This window comes from Lynx rufus, unplaced genomic scaffold (assembly GCF_022079265.1).
Source record: "Lynx rufus isolate CCGP_SWC_20201006 ecotype Redwood Valley unplaced genomic scaffold, mLynRuf1.p SCAF_8, whole genome shotgun sequence".
NCBI classification, from domain to species: Eukaryota; Metazoa; Chordata; class Mammalia; order Carnivora; family Felidae; genus Lynx; species Lynx rufus.
The window spans coordinates 50,332,729-50,354,445 of NW_025814896.1; the positions used below are offsets into that span (position 1 = coordinate 50,332,729).

General features: G+C 45.3%; 1 protein-coding gene across 1 annotated transcript in view; it reads right to left on the minus strand.

Moving 5' to 3' along the window:
* Positions 1 to 4,624: 4,624 nt before the first annotated feature.
* The window catches only part of NINL (ninein like), a 175,163-nt gene continuing 158,070 nt past the window's right edge, over positions 4,625 to 21,717 (minus strand). The window contains exons 22-26 of the mRNA XM_047068429.1: positions 17,593 to 17,751; positions 16,262 to 16,375; positions 11,607 to 11,816; positions 9,155 to 9,268; positions 4,625 to 5,349 (exon numbers count right to left, since the gene is read on the minus strand). Coding sequence (XP_046924385.1) covers positions 5,158 to 5,349; positions 9,155 to 9,268; positions 11,607 to 11,816; positions 16,262 to 16,375; positions 17,593 to 17,751 — 789 coding nt within the window. The 3' untranslated portion in view covers positions 4,625 to 5,157. The remainder of the gene's footprint in view (positions 5,350 to 9,154; positions 9,269 to 11,606; positions 11,817 to 16,261; positions 16,376 to 17,592; positions 17,752 to 21,717) is intronic.

The following is a 21,717-nucleotide window of genomic DNA, read 5'->3' on the forward strand; positions in this document are numbered from 1 at the left end:
AACATATGGCAAACTAATCTTTGACAAAGGAGGAAAGAATATCCAATGGAATAAAGACCGTCTCTTCAGACAGAAAATAGTCTTGCAAAAACTGGACAGCAAAATGTAGAAGAATGAACATGGACCACTTTCTTACATCATACACAAAAATAACCTCAAAATGGATGAAAGACCTAAATGTAAACAGGAAGCCATCAAAATCCTCGAGGAGAAAGCAGACAAAAAACCTCTTTGACCTTGGCCGCAGCAACTTCTTACTCAACAAGTCTCCAGAGGCAAGGGAACAAAAGCAAAAATGAATTTTTGGGACTTCATCAAAATAAAAGTTTCTGCACAGCAAAGGAAACAATCAGCAAAACTAAAAGACAACCGATGGAATGGGAGAAGATATTTGCAACATATCAGATAAAAGGTTAGTATCCAGAATCTATAAAGACTTACCAAACTCAACACCCCAAAAACAAATAATCCAGTGAAGAAATGGGCAGAAGACATGAATAGACACTTCTCCAAAGAAGACATCCAGATGGTCAACAGACACATGAAAAAATGCTCAACATCATCATCAGGGAAATTCAAATCAAAACCACAATGAGATACCACCTCAAACCAGTCAGAATGGTTAAAATTAACAACTCAGGCAACAACAGATGTTGGCGAGGATGTGGAGAGAGAAGATCTCTTTAAACTCCTGTTGGGAATGCAAACTGGTGCAGCTACTCTGGAAAACAGCATGGAGGTTCCTCAAAAAATTAAAAACAGAACCAGCCTACAACCCATAACTGCACTGTGTGCTGTTTAAGGGACACATGCACTCCAATGTTTATTGCGGTGCTATTGACAATAGTCAAAGTATAGAAAGAACCCAAATGCCCATCGATGGATAAATGGATAAAGATGTGGTGTGTGTGTATGTGTATGTATATATATATATATATATATACATACACACACACACATATATATATATGTATGTATATATATGGAGTATATATATATGTATGTATATATATGGAGTATATATATACACACACACACACACAATGGAGTATTACTCGGCAATGAAAAAGAATGAAATCTTGCCCTTTGCAACAATGTGGATGGAACTAGAGGGTATTATGCTAAGTGAAATTAGTCAGAGAAAGACAAATATCAAATGACCTTACTCATATGTGGAATTTAAGATACAAAACAGATGAACATAAGGGAAGGGAAGCAAAAATAATATAAAAACAGGGAGGGGGACAAAACATAAGAGATTCTTAAATACAGAGAACAGAGGATTGCTGGAGGGGTTGTGGGTGGGGGGATGGATAAATGCACAATGGGCATTGAGGAAGACACTTGTGGGATGAGCACTGGATGTTATACTTAGGGGATGAATCACTGGATTCTTCTCCTGAAATTACTGCACTATATGCTAACTAACTTGGATGTAAATTAAAAAGTAAAAATAAATTTAAAAAATAAAACAATGGTAATTAATATATGATTTTTCTAAGTATGGTTTTGGAACTTGAGTAATGATCATATGGTTTCTTGTGTTATGAATTACATAAATAGAATTTTGTTCCGGCACTAGGTGGCTCAGTTGGTAGAGTATGTGATTATTGACCTTGGAGGCATGAGTTCAAGCCCCACATTGGGCACATAGATTACTTAAAAAAATGAAATGTAGAATTTTTTTTGTTGAACTACTTTGCATTCCCTGGGCTACATTCTTCTTGGCCATGGTGTGTTCACTACTCAGGTTATCAGCTAACTGAGAGATTTCATTTGCTCTTCATTTGTTGGGGAATTTCCCAACTGTGAGTAATGTTGGTTTACAGTGCTTTGGACGAGGGGAATGTGTACGTGTGCATGTGTCTATATGTGCGTTGTCAGTGGTGTTAATTATCTGTCCCTATGAAACAAGCCACTCAACATATGGTGTCTTTATGCCACAACATTTTATTAGCTCTCATGATTCTGTGGGTTGATGGGGCTCAGCTGGGGCATTCTACAGATCTTACTTGGGTTCTGCATGCATAGTTAAGACATTGGAAGTGGGTGCTGCTATTTTTCTGAGAGGCTAGGCTTGGTACTGAACGAGTCCCACTTCCATCACAGCCCACCAGTCAGCCCAGATGAGTGAAGGCACTGTGAACCCCACAAAGACAGGAGTACAGGGTGGCCACCACAGCCAGATTTGGTGTTAGTGTTCTGGTGTCTCAAATGAGTTGATGCTCATTCCTTTGTCTTTTTTTTTTTTTTTTTCCAACGTTTTTATTTATTTTTGGGACAGAGAGAGACAGAGCATGAACGGGGGAGGGGCAGAGAGAGAGGGAGACACAGAATCGGAAACAGGCTCCAGGCTCCGAGCCATCAGCCCAGACAGAGCCTGACGCAGGGCTCAAACTCACGGACCACGAGATCGTGACCTGGCTGAAGTCGGACGCTTAACCGACTGTGCCACACAGGCGCCCCTCCTTTGTCTTTTAAAAACAGAATTGTAACCTTAAAAATAGCTTTAATACTTACAGAACAATTTGGGTATGAATCTTTGGGGGAGAAATGTTGACCTTTGATAAATTTTTAAATTTTCTTTAATTTTTGGTCAAAGTGTTGACTTCTTCTTGAGTAAATTTTAGTTAATTGTATTTTTCCAAATCAATTTTAACCTGTATTTTGAAGTATATTGAAATGTTTTACTTTTCTGTACATATGGTCATTCCTAATATTATATATCTGCTTTCCCTTTTTTGTCTTAGTCATACAAGTTTTTAAAAAATGGTATCTATAATGATATGTATTAATTTTTCCGGATGTAGAGGGAGATGCAGATTTCAGATGATGTATTGCTTTAAACAATTTACATTATTTAGGATGGGTTGAATTTATTATTCTATTTTGTGATTTTACAAGAAACACTTAATATATTCACAAGGTACAAAACATATGTGTATAGGGGCACCTGGGTGGCTCAGTCAGTTAAGCATCCAACTCTTGATTTCCACTCAGGTCAGCCACACAGTGTCTGATACTGAGCACAAAAGTAGGCATAGACAGTATATAAGTGAATAGGTGTGACTATGCCATTCAAACTACAAAAACAGGCCATGAAGCTAACCTATAGTGTGTAGTTTGCCACCATTGTTCTTCTATTCCTTGACTTCTGTGATCTTCATTATTTCCTTTCTTCTGCTCACTTTGGGCTTCTTTGTTCTTCTTTTTCTAGTTATTTAAGGTGGAAGTGGAGGTCATTGATTTGAGACATTTTTAATACAGGAATCTAAGACTATGAATTTTCCACTAAGTAATGCTTTAGCTCCACACCTCAAATTTGCTAAGTTGTGTTTTCATTTCCTTTCAGTTCAAAATATTTTCTAATTTCTCCTGATTTCCATGAACTGAATAGTTCATGAATTATTTAACAGTGTATTATTGTTTCTAAATATTCTAGCATTTCCTAGATATCATTCCGGTCTTCATTCCTAATTTAATTCCATTATGGTCAGAGAAAGTACTTTGTATGACTTAAATTGTTTTAATTTTTTTGTGACTTGTTTCAAGGTCCACAACATGGTCTATCCTTGTAAATACTCTAGGTGCACTTCTGCTGTTGTTGGAGACTATAAATGTCAATTGTTTGATAGTGTTGTTCATGTCTACTAGATCCAATCTCCTTGTTACTCCAGTCCCAGCCAGAAGTCCACAGTGAATGAAGAACTGTGCCCTTTGATGAGTTTTGACAAATGTATACAACCATGTAACTCAAACTATATTGAAACTATTTTAACAACTAGTAGAACTAGTTCCCATTCATTGCTCTTCTTTTTAAAATTTTCCATATTATTTTATTTGCTTATCTAGCTGTACATGTAAACTTTAGAACTGTCCAACTCTGGACAAGGGGTTGATTGGAGAAAGGAACACCCACTTGTGTTTTTATTGGAGCTATATTACATTAATCAGTTAATTTAGAAGAACCAACTTTATGTTGTTGAGTCTCCCTATCCAAGAACTGATCTTTCCATCTGTTCTGGTCTTTTTAAGTAGGCTCCATGCACAATGTGGAGCTTGAACTCACAATCCCCAGATCAAGAGTCGTATGCTCTGCCAACTGAGCCAGCCAGGCAGGCACCCCTATTCCAGTCTTTTGTGTATTTCCATAGTGCTTTAAGACAGACAGAAGGAGACAGGGCACAGCAGCTTGAGGGTAGTGGCTGACTCCAGGAAGGAGAAGGAGGTTGACAGCAACAGAACAGGGGCTGCACCTCTATCTACATGTAGCAGAAGGATTTTAATACATCTAGTTGATGGGCACAGGAGTGTTTCTTATAAAACTATTTTTCTATTTAAAATATTTAATAAAAACTTAAACTTAGAAGTTAAAACAATTTTAATAGAAAAGAGTTTTTGTAAATACAGTGATTCTTCATTGTACAGTAGTTTATTCTCATAAACCAAATAACCATAACTTATGTATATTTTGGATATAAAACTAGACTTTTCTTTTTTCTTTACATATAATACAATTTCCAGTGTGATGACATTTCAATGAGGGAAAGATTGCATTCGCAATACCATCATCCCTGAGACCACAGACCTAAAATAAGCGCTCTCCAAACATCTTCCTGTGGTAGAGCAGTCCCTGAAGAGGGGGCTTCCCCTCCATTGTCTTTGATCGCAGGGTTGACAGTCTCAGCAAGGAGTCTTTCTAGAATGTTTGTACAGACACAGCTTGAGAATGCTAATGATCTAAACCCAAAGCAATAACAGTGAAAAGATGAAACTGTCCAGAGCCCTTATTTTTCATTTTACTCTCTGTAGCCAAGGTCAAAAGTACAACATTGAAATTGATTGATTTTACCATTTTTCTTTTAGTCTTACTTCACTGAAAGCTACCCATAATTGTTTCACCAATGAGTAGCAAAACTGAGAATTTTACCAGAGAAATTACCCAGGACTACTAATAAAAATGTAGTCTTTTCCAGCATGTCTATTTCCTGAGCAGCTGGCACAGTAGACATTTTTAAACGCGTGTAAGGCGAACAAGAAATCAGAAATCTATGTCCAAGGGTGCACAACCAATGAACGTTAGGATATTATGACATCATGGTGGCTTAATTTTAAAAGATATTCTTTCAAAATGAATTCCAGGAAAACAAGCAACCTTCACACAGAGAGGGAAGCTGAAGCAATCTTACTGATGAGTCTGTTGAGAGCTCTAACTTTTTCTTCCAGGATGCAGTTTTTCTTCTCAGCATCTCGTAGTTTCTCTTCAGTGACCTGAAGTGCCTTTGTCAGGTGAGCATTTTCCACATAGAGATCCTTGAGCAGCAAATGAGATTTTGTGTTCTTTTCAAACTAGGGAGGAGAGAAAAACCATACTTTACTATCATTCTAGTGCAGAAATGTTGCATGACAGCTTGCCCCTCCCACTCTTTCAAGTGTGTTTGGAACACAGTTCCAGGGTTTTTACATATCTCATACACAAACATTGGGTATAATGACAATTTTTATTAAACCTGGCATGAAAGATGAAATTTAAGTCAACTTTATGAGAGTTGATTTTACCATGAAATGAAGATATAAAAAAGATCAAAATCACCAGCCTTAAATTTTTTTTAACCGTTTATTCATTTTTGAGAGAGACAGAGTGCAAGCAGGGGAGGGGAAGAGGGAAAGGGAGACACAGGATCCGAAGCAGGCTCTAGGCTCTGAACTATCAGCACAGAGCCTGATGCAGGGCTTGAACTCGTGAACTGCAAGATCATGACCTGAGCTGACGTTGGATGCTTAACCGACTGAGCCATCCAGCTGCCCTAAAATCACCAGTCTTTAAAAAGGACTACTCAACATAATATAAAACATGTCATTCTGGTTCTTACCAGTGTGCTCTGCAGGGCCACCATGTCTCACAGGACACACTCTGACACTACATCCACCCTGGGAACCCCAAGTGCATGGGCTGGTCACCACACACGATAGCCATGGCGATGGGGACACAAGCCGACTCTAGTTATGAGTCCTTGTTCAAGATACAATGCCAACCGGGGTCCTAGCCTTGGGCTTCAAAAGTCAATACTACATTCATTCATTCAACAAGTACTGCCAGACATACTGCGCAATGATCTTGCTCTCAGGAGCACATATTCTGATGGAAGTGGACATGCCAGAAACAAATACATGGTGTGGAGGCATGACAAGTGCTAAGAGAAAACCCCACATAACCGAACTCAAGTCTGCCTGCCTGATGTACAGCAAACACAATCACTCAGCATGGAGTTATGTGTCAAGGAGAGATAGCCAAAGGAGGAGATGAAGATGGGAGGGCTGGACTCTAACCTGCCTCCCCCAAGGAGAAGAGTCAGGGATGTTTACAGGCAAACAAAAAAGATCTTGGTGAAAAGTTACAGCTGCACTTCCTAGTCCTATTAACACTCAGGTTACTGGTTTCACCAGGAGGCAACAGATAGCTGAGGGAGTTCCTATTTCGGTTGGGGTGAATAGGGAAAGCTTCTCTGTCCGTTGACATTTGAACAGAGATCTGAACAAAGCAGGGCAAGGAGCACTGAGCCTGTCTGGATGTGAACATTCCAGGCAAAGGGAGGAGCAGGTGCAAAGATCCAGAGCCTGGCCAGGCTGGGGATGGCTGGAATGGCCAGAGACCTGGGGCTGGGGGGGCATGGCAGTGAGAAGCCCACTGAAAGGAAGTTACAGCTGACACGCTGGCTGGGTGCCACCGAGGGCTGGGGGCAACTAGATCCTGCAGAGCCTTGGAGGCCTCTGTAGGAACTCTGCCTGGTACTCTTAGGGCTGTGAGAGGCCTGGAGGGCTCCGAGTAGAAGGGCCAGCACCTCAACCATGTTGGGAAAGCACTGCTGCCACTCCTGCACTGAGAACATAGCCCAGGAGGAAACAAGGACACTGTAGGGCACAGAGGATGAGAGTGGGAGTGAGAAGAGGCTGGGTTCTGCATCCCTTCTGAGGCTGAGCTGGCGGGTTCACTTGCAGACACTGTGGGGGCATCCACCACAACACCAACATTTTGGACTTCAGCCAGTGACATGAGTGAACACATGGGAAGGCAGGTGAGGGTGTCCAGATAACCCTCTGCAGGTACTTTGGTAAAAAGGGGCAGAGGCAGGGCCAGGGCTCCTTTACCTTTGGATTCAGGTGGCAGTGAGGGCCTGGGAGAAGGGAGGGTCTGGGCGTTGTGGCACATGCACGGTCACAGGTGGCTGGTTCACTTGGCTAGAGCATAAGCTAGTTCTGAGGTGGGGTGGGGTGGGGTGGGGTGGGTGTAGGGCTGTGGACAGGACCTCACCGCACAGGGGCAGGTGTGCAGGAGCCACAGGATTTAACCAAGACTGAGGATCTGCCAGGCAAGAGGAAGCAAACTGTGGCTTTGTGTAAGAGAATGACCGTAGGGCAAGGGGGGTCACCAAGTGTCTGTAACACTTGGAGAGTCAGTGGATGGCAGAAAGGGAGCTGCAAAGCCAGGAGCATGGTCAGGAAGGGAGGTGTGACTCCCAATGGGACCTCCCACCTCCCAGGGAACAAGAGGTGGCCTGGACATTTCATCCTGTTTGGGCTCAGTTCAGGAGCCCTCTAAACAGACTTGACTACTATAATGAAAATATTTCTGCAGACTCTCATACTTAATTTCTTCTAGCTCTGAACAGAACTATTCTGGAGTAGCTGGTGTTTGGCTGAGCCTTTTCTCTGTCTCCTGCTTCGTTCTAGCCTTGCCTCCCCCTCCCAGCACCCTCCATGCTGGCTGCCCAGCCACCAGTTCTTACTGATTGACCTTGCTGGCTGAATTCAACTGTGGGCTTTCATCAAGCAGAACAGCTATGGCCTTCTTTTTATTGGTCTTTGCAGCCTATTGAAGCCCAAATATTTTCTTTTCCCCCAGAGTGATTTATTTAAAAATATAGATCATATCATGCTCTTGCTTAAAATCTTCAGATGGCTTCTAACTGCCATCAGAAATAAAATAAAATCCCAGGGCACCTGGGTGGCTTCGTTGGTTAAGCATCCAACTTCAGCTCAGGTCATGATCTCATGGTTCGTGTGTTTCAGCCCTGTGTCAGGCTCTGTGCTGATAGCTCAAAGCCTGGAGCCTACTAAGGATTCTGTGTCTCCCTCTCTCTCTGCCCCTCCCCCACTCATTCTATGTATCTCTCTCTCTCTCTCTAAGCATAAACATTAAAAAAAAAGTAAAATAAAATCCAAACTCCTAACGTTGAGGGGGTCCTGCCCACCTGCACCCACCCATCAGCTCATAGCAGCTACAGCCACCTCCCTGGCAGTCTGCTAATGTACTCCACTTGGTCCCATCTAAGGACATATACCTGAACTGCTCCTCTGCTTGGATGCCCCTCCTGCTCGGGGTCTAGCATGTCCCCTAGCACACAGGGAAACACATGGGTGCCCTTTTATGACACTCCCATTGACTGGAGGTGCTACAGGCATTTAGCCCAACACTGCATAGGACAGTCCCACCACATGAGCACCTCTCTTCCAAAAAGCCAACCTGGCCTCCACTGGGGGGGGAAGGGGGGGTTCAGAACCAGACTTCCATGGCTGTCATTGGTGTCTGCTCCCATGCCATCTCTTCAGAGTGGTCCCCAACCATCCCCACCACGTGCCATCCATCTCTTCTTGAGAGTGAGCATTTCTCATCACCTGAGGTCATATATCTTGTTATTGTCTCCACTGCCAGAACGTAAGGCCCAGGAGGGCCCATCTTAGAGTCTTCCTAGAACAATGAATGCCATGATACATGACAGGTGCTCAGTAAGTATCTGTCCAGTGACTGAATAAATGAATAAATGAACATCCTTTCTGAGATTATGTGAACACCTCTCAAATGTACCTTAAAACAATTCCCAAAACAAACACAATATACAAATACAGTGTAGGGAATATATTTTAAAAAATCAATTTTTCTATTGATTGATTTTAGCTGTTAATCTTCTGAAAAAAATTTGTACATTCAGTTTCTCAAAGTTTAGATGGAGCCCTAGGTTCAGTGGTTCCAAATGAACATGGGGGCTCTCTGTGTTCTATGAGGACAGTCTCTCCCTGAATTAGCTACTTGAACACCCATGGAAGGAGAAAGTTCAGAAAGTGCATGTGGCAATGACAGACATCCATCACTGACCTGCTCTTTCAGCTCAGCTACTTTCTCTTGGAGGAGCATGTCCACGTTCTTCAGAGCCCTTCCCACCTCTTCCACCCGCTCCTCAGTGTCTTTCAGCTCCTTTTCATGTTCTTCCTGTCACAAAAGGTTACAGACCAATAATTTACATTTCTTTTTTTTTTTTTTTCCAACGTTTATTTATTTTTGGGACAGAGAGAGACAGAGCATGAACGGGGGAGGGGCAGAGAGAGAGGGAGACACAGAATCGGAAACAGGCTCCAGGCTCTGAGCCATCAGCCCAGAGCCCGACGCGGGGCTCGAACTCACAGACCGCGAGATCGTGACCTGGCTGAAGTCGGACGCTTAACCGACTGCGCCACCCAGGCGCCCCAATAATTTACATTTCTAAAAGAATCATCTCAGGCTTATTTACTTCAGAGTGGAAATTAGCTAAAATGTACATATCTGAGAGCAAAGGGAGAGCCTTTCATCTGCACAGAGTAACAGACACACAATGTTCTGCCACAGGTCACAAAGCTGACACTGCTCTTTGTAGTTCAAGAATTAGCAGACTGTTTTCCTGGGCATTTAATCATAAATTACTCCAAAGTGAGTTTCCCCAAATGTGTTACTGAGTATTTTTAAAGGATTTCTGATTAAATTTCTTTGTTTTGTCAATATTCTATCACGGGTGAACTTATTTCCTGCTTAACATTTTTGCACAATGCGGATAGGTTATTCTTCATTAGGATTTATGCTTCACAAACATCAAATCTTACCAACCTTTTGAGTCTTGCTCCAATTTCTTCCTCATGGAAGCACCCTCTTGTCCTCAGGCTCCTATCTCCACACCCTCCCACCCCGACATTTCCCAATGAACTACACTGTGGCATTTCAGGATGTAGGTGTTTTCTCAGCCTTTTATTTTTTTTATTATTATTTTTTAATGTTTATTTACTTTTCAGAGAGAGAGACAGAATGTGAATGGGTGAAGGACAGAGGGTGAGGGAGAAACAGGATTTGAAGCAGGCTCCAGGCTGAGCTGTCAGCACAGAGCCTGATGTAGGGCTCAAACTCACGAACCATGAGATCATGACCTGAGCTGAAGTCAGATGCTTAACTGACGGAGCCACCCAGGTGCCCCCCCCCCCAGCCTTTTAAATTAAACACTTAAGTAGGGTACACACATGCCAAACTATTCAAGCATTTTAAAAGTGCCAATTCTGATGCCTCACACTGATGCTTTTAGTGGGAACCACTGGCACCCAACTTTTACAGATGAGGAAGCTGAAGCAGAGAACTTAAGTAACGGCCAAAGTCACTCAGCTAGGAGATGGTGAAGCCTGGATCCCAATCTCTGCAGTCCATGCCCTGAGCCACAGTATCCTGCTCTTTAAGGCAACAACTCTGTTTCTATGTCTCTAGATGCCTAATGCAGTGCCTGATGCACAGCCAGGGTCCCCAAGTGTGTGCCACCACCTCACTGGCCTTTTGTCCCACCATCTTCCTCTTGCTTCCCTCTCATCCTTGCTATCCTTAAATAAGGCCATTACCACCTCAGGGCCTTTGCATATACTGCTCCTGCTACTTGTATCACTCTCTCCAGATAAGTGAATGGCTTGTTCTCTCAACTCCAGCACATCTTGGCTCAAGTAACACGTTGGTGAGGCCTTCTCTGGCCACCATCCCGCTCCAGAGCACTCATCAACTCATCACCATCTGACATGCTATCCTCATGACTCATGTTTTCATTTGTCTCCCCACCACACCAGAATATAGTCTCCAGGAGGGCACAGGCTTTTGCCATGTGTGTCTGTTTCTGTATCTCCCCTACCTAGATCAGTGTGCACCCAAATAAATAACTTCTGCAGTCTTTGTGTGCCTGTGGGTAGATTTTTTTCAGTCTGCAAAATGGTTTCAGATTCTTTTTAAATTAGATGCATCATTTGGAAACTGGGAATGTTTCTGTAAAAATCTAGTTTCTGGCTTTCCTTTGAAATCAGGAGAATTGGCACACAGGGCCTGTGATTCCACAGGACTACATGGGTGGGACCACCACCCACAGCTTCCCTCATGGCCTCTGTATCACCACATTTCTGGCCCTGTAAGCAGTTTTGAGTGTGTGGTCCCTAACATTTAGCCATGTGGCCTACCACAGACATGTGCAGCCCCCAAAGACAACCTGTCTGGGTGGACCTGTTGCCCCCATGTTGAAGAGGCCTTTTGGGTCAGCTGGCTTATCACTCTGAGGGGGTGGGAGATGCCTTCTCCAAGAGGTTTGCCACCCCTCCCTGATCCATCTTTGGCCCCTGTTAGAATCCCACATTGTTCACAGTGAAAATCAGGGGCCTGCAGCTGTGGTATAACCAGACTTCTACGAATTGGGATGCAGTTTTTGGCTGAGTGATCAGTGATCCAATCTCGCCACCCCTGGCACCATCAGCTGGGCCTCAGGGCCCTTGTCTCCACTCACCCACTGTGTTTCCAGCCGCCTCCCCTTCTCCTTCTGGAGAATGCACTCATCACGGAGCTGCTGAGTGGCCTGCCGCTCCTCTTCCAGTAGCTGCTGCAGCTCGGTCATGTGGTCCTGAGGCACCAGCCACTGCATCTGCTCCTGCAGCTGGTGGACCTCCTCCGAGTGCTGGGACTGTGCCAGCCTTAGCCTCAGGTTGGCTCCATGCAGCTGCACCGGGGAGAAGGCCATGATAGTGCTGGTGTGATTGCTGAGAGCTATGGGGTCATTACTAGACATGCAAAACTCCATGCTTACAGATACCCTACAAATGGAAGGGCACACAAGGCATCCTTATTCCTTGGTCCATGCATCTGCAGCTACATGTAAGGTTCATAAAGAACCTATTCATTTGTATTCTGACAGCCAAACTCTGGTTTAGCCAGAGTTTCTACACAGAGAGAGTCAAGAAGACTCAGGTCTGTAGCCTCAAAGTGGTGACACTGAGGTTTCCTGCTGCACCCATGGGAGAATCATGCCATACTCTGTCCAGTTTACATTTCAGCAAACTTCATGGAGTCTGTTTAACAATTATAATCCATGCAGGCCTTGCATGGTGATTTTCCTTTAGGCAGAGAGCTCATACTCCTTAGGCAGCTGAGACCAGGGCCACAGAGAGCAATGGAGCATATGATGAAGGCCAAAGGGACCCTGGCAGCAGGTGCAGAACTACCCCAGCCCCTGGCTCCCCAACCACAGTGGATGGCAAGATTTCACTGGAGTTGTGGGTAACTTGGCCAATCCTTTTATTAAACACCATTTAAATCACTTTGTTTCTAGAGGCTTCACCAAGAATATACAGAATTTCCTTGGCACCCTACAAGAACTTGGTATGTCAGCCCTCACACACCTCTGAGGCCCCATAGATGGGAGAGGGAGGTACCTCCATCAAGAGTCACACTTAGGATAGGTCTGAGGTGACCATGTGATTAGAGACAGGGAGGATGCCAGCTATGGCCACTCAAGGGCAACAATGAGGCTTTAGGCCTCAGGTCGTTGTATCCCCATGCATCTCTGAGGGGCTGTCTTAGGGGGCCATGTCATCACCATCATGTGTGGCTGTTCTTAGGACAGGAGTCATCCCAGAGAAACACACCTGCACACAGTTTCCAGGACAGCTACTATGCTCTTTTGGAAGAGTGAAATATAATGACTTCTAAAATCAGATGACCAAAATATATTTTTCAGAGATATCTGGTCTTCATCCACAGATTCTAAAAATGCTTCAGAGCCACAGACGTGAAATAGATGTCTCATTATTAATGAAGGTGATTTTTGAAGTGCACCCAAGGGGAGGGGCTGGCTGCCAGGAGGGTCAACCACGTGATCAAGGATTGGAATTTTCAGTCCTATCCCCCAACCTCCCAGGAGGGGAGAGGGGCTGAAGGTTGAGTCAGCCAGTGGCCAATGACTTAGTCATGACTATATAATGAAACCTCCATAAAAACCCAAGAGCCAGCTGTTTGGTCCCTGTTTTGGAGAGCTTCTATGCTTGAGGAGGAACACTTCCATGCGCCCCCAGGCTGGGGCTCAAGCTCCCTGAGGACAGATATTTGGGACCTCACCCTATGTATCTCTTCCTCTGGCTATTGATTTGTTTCCTTTAACATATCCTTTAATGAACTGCTAAATGTTAAGTGTTTCCCTGAGTTCTGTGAGCCACTCTAGCAAATTAGTCAAACCTCAGGAGGAGGAGGTTGAAACATCCAATCTGTAGCTGGCTGGTCAGAAACACAGCTAACAGCCTGGGGGGTATGACTGGCTTCTGAGATGGGGGTAGGGAGTAGTGTTGTAGGACTACACCCTTAACCCTTAACCTGTGGGGTCTGATGCTGTCTCCAGGCAGATAGTATAAGAATGGAGTTGAATTCTCAGACACCCTGTTGGTGTCTGATAATTGCACGCTGGAACTGGGTCTGGGAACCTTGAGAAAGAGGGACAGAGAAGGGAGAGAGGAGAACCAGTTCTAAAACACACCCCCCACAAATGTAGCCCCCTCCCAACTTTCATGCTTCAGTCATCCTGCAGACACCCCAGATGGAAGTTGAGTCCCAGCCCAGGCCCTTGTGACTCCATGTCAGAATGCACACCCACTCCAAAGCTGTTCCTGCTCTCTGACAGCACTCCCCAACACCCTGATGCCCTCTTCCTTAGAACACACTGTTCCCATGCCCCTTGCTGCTAACTGCTACAGCTATCTCTCTGCTCTGAACACAGATGCCTGGTGCAAGCTCCTCGGAGGAGGCCACTGTGTGGCCCAGTGTGAGGTCTGTGTCTGTGGCCCTACCCTGTGGCTCTCTGAGCAAGGCAAACAGCCCATAACACCGTCTCAGCTGAATTCCTCCCAAGCCCTCCTCATCTCCCTCCCTGCAGAACTGAGACTGGCTAGAGCCTGGGCCAACTCTGGAGACCCCTGCCCAACTATCACTTGACAAGGGAAAGATGTCCCCAGAGACCACTGGGGCAGCCCATGCCAGGAAAAGAGGGCCATTGTGTTCTGGGATCAGGGGCATGGCAGTGAGCCACCTCAGCCATCGGCTACTCCCACCTGAGCTCACAGGCTGCTGTTCCTGTCCCCTGAGGGATGGGAGCTGTGCTCTCCTTGCATTGAGAGGTGAGGACTGTGTCCTCCCCTGATGGACAGGTGGGTTCTGTGCCCTCCCTTTGAATCCAAGCTGGACCAACAAAATGTCAGGGGAGTGATGTTCTGGAATGCCCTGACACAGTCTTAAGAAGCCTGGCAGCTTCTATCTGCTCCTCTAAGGGTGCTTGGTCACCTATCCTCTCAGAACTTCACTGCTATGCTCAGACAGCCTCATGGCACCAAGAGGCCAGGTGTGGGTGCTCCAGCTGAGAGCACCAGTGGGCCCCCAGCTACCAGCCAACACCACATGCCAGCCCTGTGACCTGAGGTCTCTCAAACATCTGATCCAGCTGTGCCTTCAGATGATGCTAGCCCTAACCTCATTTGATTGCAATGGCCCCCTGAGATCTCAAGTGAAAACAGCCCAGCTGCACCGGTGAGCCCACAGACCATGAAGGATGATGATGAACAGTGCTAGAAGCTACCAAGTGTGAGGGTGGTTTGACGTACTGCAACACAGAACCAAGATGGTCATTCCCAAGGGCATGTGATGCTTACAGCATTGTGCTCCCGTGCACCACACCTTCTGAGTTGTGCAAAGTCCCTCTGCCAGGACCTCTCATGGCCCCACCCAAGCTGCCCCCCTGCTCATACCTGTCCAACCTGCTCTCTTTGACCTCCAGGGCGCTCCTCCTTAAAATCACCCACAACTGTGCCAGTGACAACACTGGCTCCTCCCGAGTGGTCCCGCGCCCACTCTACCATGGCTCCTCTAGAAGATCCTTAAGTACCCACAGGCTCCTCTTATTTCCCTCATGTGAACTCCCATCAATGTGGTTTTGGGGGTTCCTCTTCTAAATAACAAGGGGGAACCATCTCACATCACAGGAGAACTGCTTAAGTAAGGTCCCTTCTGCCCATGACAATGGCTGAATGCTGACTCCTGGACTCAAAGGGCTCAAGCTGGTCAAGGCAATTTCTCAAGGTTCCTTTCAGACTTAAAAACAGAGAAGGGAACCCCCAAATACTCAGAGGCACCTCTGGGAGAGCGCTTGTTTGCAGCGGGATGGCTGAAAGCCCACATGAGCCCCCAATAGCACGTCATAAAGCCCTGGGTATGTAGGGGGACCCCACAGCCAAGTCCAGCTGTGGCATCTGGGGCCAGTCAGGGAGTCTGTGAAGTTGCTCAGAGGAGGGAGGCATGCCAGTGCCACACTCAAGTGAGGGCCCTGGGCCACAGGCCAGTGAGTTAGAAACCTCTTCCACACTGCTTGGGAGGCTTCTCCCATGACCCCTCTTTTCTATCTACAGCCCCCAGCCCTCTAAGCGCAACGCACATCTGAGTCCACATTAGACCATCACACACCTGCCATTCTCTCATCCTGCTCCCCCAGGAAGAACCAGCTCCCCCTCTCTCATGTCTCTGCACACCATGCTGTCAGGGCATCCTGACATCCCTGCTTGGCCTGTCCTGCTCACATCTGCTTGTCCCAAACTGCAAGCTCTCCACTTTCCTACCTCTGTACCTTTAGAGCCTGGTGCACTAGTAAATGCTGGAGCAGGAGAGAAAGTGGGAGGCAGGAGCTCGACACCCACATGTGTATGCAATTTCAGGGCTTCTGTGCACACATAAGCCTGTGTGAGGGCAAGACGGGCACACTGAGCTTGGTAACCCAAGGGACTACTCCACTTCATGTCCTTGGATCTGACGACACTCCCCCCTCCTCAGAGGCTACCCACAGCTCTCCTTTGTTCTTCTGTTCTGCAGATGGTGCAGCCAAAAGCACTGCTTGTCAGCCTCCTTCCCTTGTGCATAAACAGAAGCTCTGCCCATGGACTGCTCAGGGTCAACCAACCCTGGACTAGGCTCAACTTCAGTCTCAGGCCTGGTAAGTGCCCACCAGCTATGTAACCTCAGGGCAGCCCAATAACCTCTCTGGCCAGACCAGTCCTGACAAGGCTCTGTCAGTGCTAAACTGTATTGACTTTCCTCCCAGCTGAGACCCAGCCACTGGCCATCATGCACACCCACCTGATTTTGACTTTCTTCAAGGATCTCTCTCAGCTGTGACTGTGACAGTCTCAGGCTCTGACATTCCTGATTCATGTGTTCAAGTTCAAGTTCAAGTTTTTGGATTAGCTCACTCTGTTTAAAAAAAATAATTTCACAAGTACAAGAATATCTCAGCAGTCTGATGCATATTTATTTATTTCTTTTAAGTTTATTTAGTTTGAGACAGAGACTGTGTGAGCAAGCAGGAAGTAGGGGAGGGAGACGGGGGAGGGAGGGAGGTGAAGAGAGAGAGAGAGAGAGAGAGAGATTGAGAGAGAGAATATCCCAAGCAGGTCCCATGCTATCAGCATGGGAACCCAACGGGGGCTCCATCTCATGAACTATGAGATCATGACCTGAGCCAAAATCCAGAGTCAGACACTTAACTAACTGAGCCACCCAGGCACGCCATCAGTCTGATACATGTTTAATGCAGAAACTTCAGAAATTTATAGAAAAGCAAAAATGACAAAATTTAAACCACCATGACCCCAACATTGTGCTGTGATCTCAGCCCTTCTTCCACACATGTGTTTCTATCAATAACACTGGTACAGGGGCGCCTGGGTGGCGCAGTCGGTTAAGCGGCCGACTTCAGCCAGGTCACGATCTCGCGGTCCGTGAGTTCGAGCCCCGCGTCGGGCTCTGGGCTGATGGCTCAGAGCCTGGAGCCTGCTTCCGATTCTGTGTCTCCCTCTCTCTCTGCCCCTCCCCCGTTCATGCTCTGTCTCTCTCTGTCTCAAAAATAAATAAACATTAAAAAAAAAAAAAAAAAAAAAAAAAAAAAAAAGAAAAAAAAAATAACACTGGTACAGCATTATATGCTGTGCTTTCCTCATTATATCTTGAGCATTTCCCCATAACATTAAATATTATTGGAAAACATGATTTTTAATGACTGTACCATAATTTACTGACTCATTCAGTATTATTGATGATTCAAGCTGATTCCAATTCTGTTTTGCTATTATAAATACCACAGCAATGAAAACACTTCCAGCTAAGTCTGCCCACGATGCTCAGATAAAATTCCCATAAGTAGAATTATAAAGTCAGAGCATACTGACATTCTTGAGGCACCTGACACATATTTTCCCCAAATGTCCTCCAAAGAGGTCTACCAATTTATTCTCTTAGCATCAGGATTTAATCCCTTTCTGCTACTTTTTTTTAGATATTGAGAATTTGCAAGGCTGCTGAAGCCTACAAATTTTCCAGAGCACATACTTGTTAAGTTCCCCTCTTTACCTGAGGGGTGAGCCTACCTCCAGGCATTTTAAGGCTGTTGCTGATGTTTTTAGACCACTCACCTGCAGCTCCTCCTGGTGCCCGGCCTCCTCCAGTCTCTGTGTTAACAGCTGAATGTTGATGAGGTTCTTCTCGTCTTGGGCCTGGTGGACAGAGGCCTCCTCTCCTAGCTGAAGGATCTTGTGATTGAGCTGGGACACTTCATCCTTGCATTTCTGACTCTGGAGCATAACGAGTTAAAATACAGATGCCAAAGTTACTTTTTTTAAACCAGGAGCTTAATTCATATCATTCCAGTGGTTCCCAATCAGGACCCATTTTGTTCCCCAAGGAACATCTGGCAATGTCTGGAGATACTGCTGGTTATCAGAACTGGGAAGGGGACGGCTAAGGCATCTCATGGTGGAGGCACTCAGCATCCTCCAGCGCAGGACTGATCCCACCCCAAATGGCCACAGTACTAAGGATGCGAAAACGTGCTCTACTCCCTTGAGGAAATGAGACATATCTCAACTGCCAGAGGTGGCTACATCATGAACATCCAAACCACTGCTCTGAAGATCTTCCATATTTTTCTTATTTCTTTCATGGTTATGTCCAATTATTATTTTAAGTAGTCTGAAAGAAAACACCTTGTTAAACTTGAAGTACATGAATCTCCTCAAAGTAGGCTCAGGTCATGATCTGATCTTTTGTCATTAAACACCTAAACATATCTTTCAGCAGGGTGCAGGTGGTGATTAAATTGTATATTCTGCTTTTATCCAGTATCTACTTCCCAACAGATGGTGGATGCACAACAGATGCCCACTGGGTGGCTAAGTGAATGCGCCATGAGCTGGAACAGCAACTAGAACACTGCCCCTACAGTCTCTCCCCATGGAAATGCCAGTTACTTTAAACTATATGTTGTGAATATCTTCATATAAATCACATTTCTGCTTATTTGCTTTTTTTCCACAGCAGTCCATTCTCGAGGCCGACTGTCAGTGGCTCCAAGTGTTGGCAGAGTGGGGTTCTCTGAACCTGTTTTCAGCACTACTGGCAACACACACACACCACTCTCCCCAGGGCTGTGCTAACAACCATTTCATTTCTATGTTTTTGAAGATTTGAGAAGCAGATGATGGAACCTTGCTTGAAGTTGTTCTGATTTGGATTATTTAAGCTTAGTGAGTTTACACATTTTTCTCGTGATGATTGCTCCTTCTGTTCTCTGTAAACAGACTATTACCTCATTCTGTGCTTAAAACCTCAAAACTGAGGGTAAAGAGGTATTTTCAACACATCGTAAGTTCATAGTTGTTGTGCCTGGTATGGAAATCTCTTGTGTTTATTACATTTTATTGTGAAAATTAAAGTTATTTTTCAATATTGGCATTCATCTTATTCTCTGAGGATAGCGTTGATTTTTTTTCATAATGGTATGTTTTTATGATTTTTTAAACTCTAATTCCAGTAGAGTTAACATGCACTGTTACATTACTTCAGCCTTGATTTTTTTAGCAGCCAGAAACAGAATCTTCCTTCAGCTAATTTTTTTGGTTACTTTTAATATTTAGTCTTTGGAAGTAATTTCAAACTCATATAACAGATGCAAAGCTATTACAGAGAACATCCATGTGCCCTTCACCCAGACTTACCAGCTGGCAACATTTCCCCGTGTGCTTTGTGGCTGGCTGGTACTCTCTGCACGTATGTGCACACGTGTGTACACACACACACACACACACACACACACACACACGAGACGGTTTTCTGAGCCATGACCCTGTGTTACATGTTTCCTAAGGAGGTGAGCGTGTTCTCACATGGCTGCCATGCAGCTCTGGCTTCAGGACAAGAATCACACCACCTGCATCCTAGTCTTGTCAACTGGCCCAGTTATGACCCTTGGAGCACCCCTTCTGGTCCAGCTTAGGCAACACCTTTATCTGTCAGGCTGTTTTAGCCTCCCTGAATGTGAGATGTTTCCATAGCCTCTGTCATATATTAACACTGAAAATTCTGACAGATACAGTACCTCCCCACCTTTCCCCTTCAACAGTTCCTCATTTGGGGACTGCCTGATGCTCTCTGTGACTAAGCTCAGGAGATGCCTGTGACCAGAACTCCACTCAGGTGCCACTATGTCCCCCTCAGGGCATCCCACTGAGACAGTGGGGCGCCCACTGTCTCTTGGTGTCTGTGTCCATCACCTCCTTAATTCTTTCTTTTCCCCAAAGTTAGTTTATTTATTCTGGGGGGCGGGGGAACAGAGCATGAGCAGGGGAGGGGCAGAGAAAGAGGGAGAGAGAATGCCAGGCAGGCTATGTGCTGTCAGCATGGAGCCTGACATGGGGCTCAAATTCATGAACCATGAGATCATGACCTGAGCCAAAATCAAGAGTTGGATGCTTAACTGACTGAGCCATCACCTTAATTCCAACTTGTATTCACCTTAGTTTTATTGCAGAAGACAAAAGCAGTCATATCCTGATCAAATTTTAAAATAAGTGGATGTCTGTGCTAAATATGCTTACTCTGGATGTGATTATGCCTTTAGGCCTAGTTTCCAGTTTATAAGATACACAAGGGATAGAGAAGCAGACTGAATGACACTATCAGGAAACAGCTGGACAGATCCAGAATGGGGGATGGCCTACAAGACAACTGCCAGATCTCTTCAAACAGACAGCCTTGGGGGTGAATCAGCTATTCCAGGTTAAAAAGACTAAAGACACATTGCAGCAAGCAGACCATATTTTCCAAAGACAGCCTCAATGGCATCTCTCATCCCACATCCCCTTCTGTAGTGTGACCTGGACACTCACCCTCCCAGATGAGCCTATGTCCCTCCCTGTGCCTTGGGGGGGGTCTGGGTGGAGGTGATATGGAGAGATTTCTGAGATGAGAAGCCTTGTGCCTGCCTTGTGATCCTGCTGGACCACTCGCTACCTGAATGCCTCTTTGTGACACTCCCTCCCAGGCCCATGGAGAGGAGCCCCCAGATGGTTCCAGCCCTGGCCTTTGGGTCACCCCAGCTGTCCAATCTTCCCATACCAGTGACATGGAGAAGAGGCAGGCCATCTGCCCTGTACCCTGTCTGGAACCCCTGACCCACAGGTTCTGTGAGCACAATAAAGTGGCTGTTTTCTGCCACCAGAACAGCATTGACAGTTCAACGCATCATCCTCAGCTGGATCCTAGTTCCAAAAAATTTACCATCTAAGACATTTTGGAATAATTATAGAAAGATGTAAATATGGTCTGAATATTGGACAGCATTAAGTAATTACAATTAAGTGTCTCAGGTGTTACAGCAGCACTGTGGTTAGGCAGAAGATGCATTCATTTTTACAAGATGCCTATGAAATATTTAGGAGCAGAGTATCACTGTATCTGTCATTTACTTTCAAAAGGTTTGAAAACACACACACATACACATAGTACAGAGAGATACAAAGAAAGGTATAAACAAATAATAAAGCACAAAGTTAAAAACTGCCAAATTAAGGGGGCACCTGTATGGCTTAGTAGGTTAAGCATCTGACTTCGGCTCGGGTCATGATCTCTCGGTCCCTGAGTTCCATCCCCACATCGGGCTCTGTGTTAACAACTCAGAGCCTGGAGCCTGCTTTGGATTCTGTGTCTCCCTCTCTCTCTGCCCCTCCCTTGTTCTCATTCTCTCTCTCTCTCTCTCTCTCTCTCAAAATAATAAATAAGCATTAAAAAAAAAAAAAACCTAGTCAAATTAAGGTTGTGGTATGTGGGTGATCAGTATATATTATGCCAAATTTTCTGTGCCGTTACAGTTTTTCATACTAAAAAGTTGAGGGAAAGAAAACAAATGGATACCTATAATCCATTTATAAGTGTGTCCTAGGAATAAGCCCAAAAGAGGAAGGGGGCCCCAGGAAAGCCCCAGGTGGGTCATTTCACAAGAAGCTGGTCTGCAAGCAAGTACAGTCGGAAGTTTTCATCTTACATAACTCCAGGAATTGGCCACCTAATGGAGAAGACCCAAAGCAAGGTCACCACACACTCATCACAGAAACAAACACCCAAAGCTGGGAGCCCAGACAACCCACCAGTAGTTTCAGGCAGTCCCCATAGCAGAACACTCGGTGACCACACATGGGTAGAGGTGGCACCAAGAGAGAGGAGGTGTGGCACTTAACTCAAGGATGGCACAGGCTTGAGAAGCC